The sequence below is a fragment of the Neomonachus schauinslandi genome, chromosome 6 (assembly GCF_002201575.2).
Source record: "Neomonachus schauinslandi chromosome 6, ASM220157v2, whole genome shotgun sequence".
NCBI lineage: Eukaryota > Metazoa > Chordata > Mammalia > Carnivora > Phocidae > Neomonachus > Neomonachus schauinslandi.
In genome coordinates this window covers 144357722-144359209 of record NC_058408.1, presented here as the reverse complement: position 1 = coordinate 144359209, position 1488 = coordinate 144357722, and the positions used below count along the sequence as shown (strand labels likewise).

The 1488-nt window shown below is 42.4% G+C and overlaps 1 protein-coding gene across 1 annotated transcript; it reads left to right on the top strand.

The window, feature by feature from the left end:
• The first annotated feature begins 788 nt into the window (after positions 1-788).
• On the top strand, positions 789-1268 carry LOC110592724 (NADH dehydrogenase [ubiquinone] 1 beta subcomplex subunit 4). Its single transcript, XM_021703814.2, has one exon. The coding sequence runs from the start codon at positions 810-812 to the stop codon at positions 1197-1199; it is 390 nt and encodes a 129-aa protein (XP_021559489.1). The 5' UTR covers positions 789-809; the 3' UTR covers positions 1200-1268.
• Positions 1269-1488: the final 220 nt, after the last annotated feature.

Below are 1488 nucleotides of genomic sequence, written 5' to 3'. Positions count from 1 at the left end.
ATGGAATCAGAAAAGACCCCGAATCGCCAAGGAGATGTTGAAAAAGAAAAACAAAGCTGGGGGCATCACGTTGTCCGATTTCAAGCTATATTACAAAGCAGTGATCACCAAGACAGCATGGTACTGGCACAAAAACAGACATATAGACCAATGGAACAGAATAGAGAACCCAGATATGGACCCTCAACTCTATGGTCAAATAATCTTTGACAAAGCAGGAAAAAACATGCAATGGAAAAAAGTCTCTTCAATAAATGGTGCTGGGAAAATTGGACAGCCACATGCAGAAGAATGAAACTCGACCATTCTCTAACACCACTCACAAAGATAAACTCAAAGTGGATGGAAGACCTCAATGTGAGACAGGAATCCATCAAAATCCTAGAGGAGAACATAGGCAGTAACCTCTTTGACATCGGCCACAGCAACTTCTTTCAAGATACATCTCCAAAAGCTAGTGAAACAAAAGCAAAAATGAACTTTTGGGACTTCATCAAGAGAAAAAGCTTCTGCACAGCAAAGGAAACAGTCAACAAAACAAAGAGGCAACCCACAGAATGGGAGAAGATATTTGCAAATGACACTACAGATAAAGGGCTGGTATCCAGAATCTATAAAGAACTTCTCAAACTCAACACCCAAAAAACAAATAATCAAGTCAAAAAGTGGGCAGAAGAGATGAACAGACACTTCTCTGAAGAAGACATACAAATGGCTAACAGACACATGAAAAAATGTTCATCATCATTAGCCATCAGGGAAATCCAAATCAAAACCACACTGAGGCAGTTGTGTCCCGGATTGCCAAGATGTCGTTCCCCAAGTACGAGCCGTCGCGTCTGGCTACCCTACCCTCTACCCTCGACCCAGCCGAATACAACGTATCTCCGGAAGCCCGGAAGGCGGAAGCCGAGCGGTTGGCCATAAGATCCCGGCTTAAACGGGAGTATCTGCTTCAGTACAACGACCCCAGCCGCCAAGGGCTCATCGAAGATCCTGCCTTGATTCGTTGGACCTATGCAAGATCAGCAAACATCTATCCCAATTTCAGACCCACTCCCAAGACCTCGCTCTTAGGAGCTCTGTTTGGAATTGGGCCCCTCTTCTTCTGGTTTTATGTTTTCAAAACTGACAGAGATAGGAAAGAAAAACTTATCCAGGAAGGAAAATTGGATCGAACATTGAACATTTCATATTAAGTCTGGCAATGATAACTCTATATATTATTGTTTAAATAAAGCTTCTATTAATCATTAAAAAAAAAAAAACCACACTGAGATACCACCTTACACCAGTTAGAATGGCCAAAATGGACAGGGAAAGAAACAACAAATGTTGGAGAGGTTGTGGAGAAAGGGGAACCCTCTTACACTGTTGGTGGGAATGCAAGTTGGTACAGCCACTTTGGAAAACAGTGTGGAGGTTCCTCAAAAATTTAAAAATAGAGCTACCCTATGACCCAGCAATTGCACTCCTGGGTATTTACCC

Excerpts from the sequence above, each read along its gene's own strand:
- LOC110592724 (XM_021703814.2), top strand. The coding sequence starts at position 810 with ATGTCGTTCCCCAAGTACGAGCCGTCGCGTCTGGCTACCCTACCCTCT.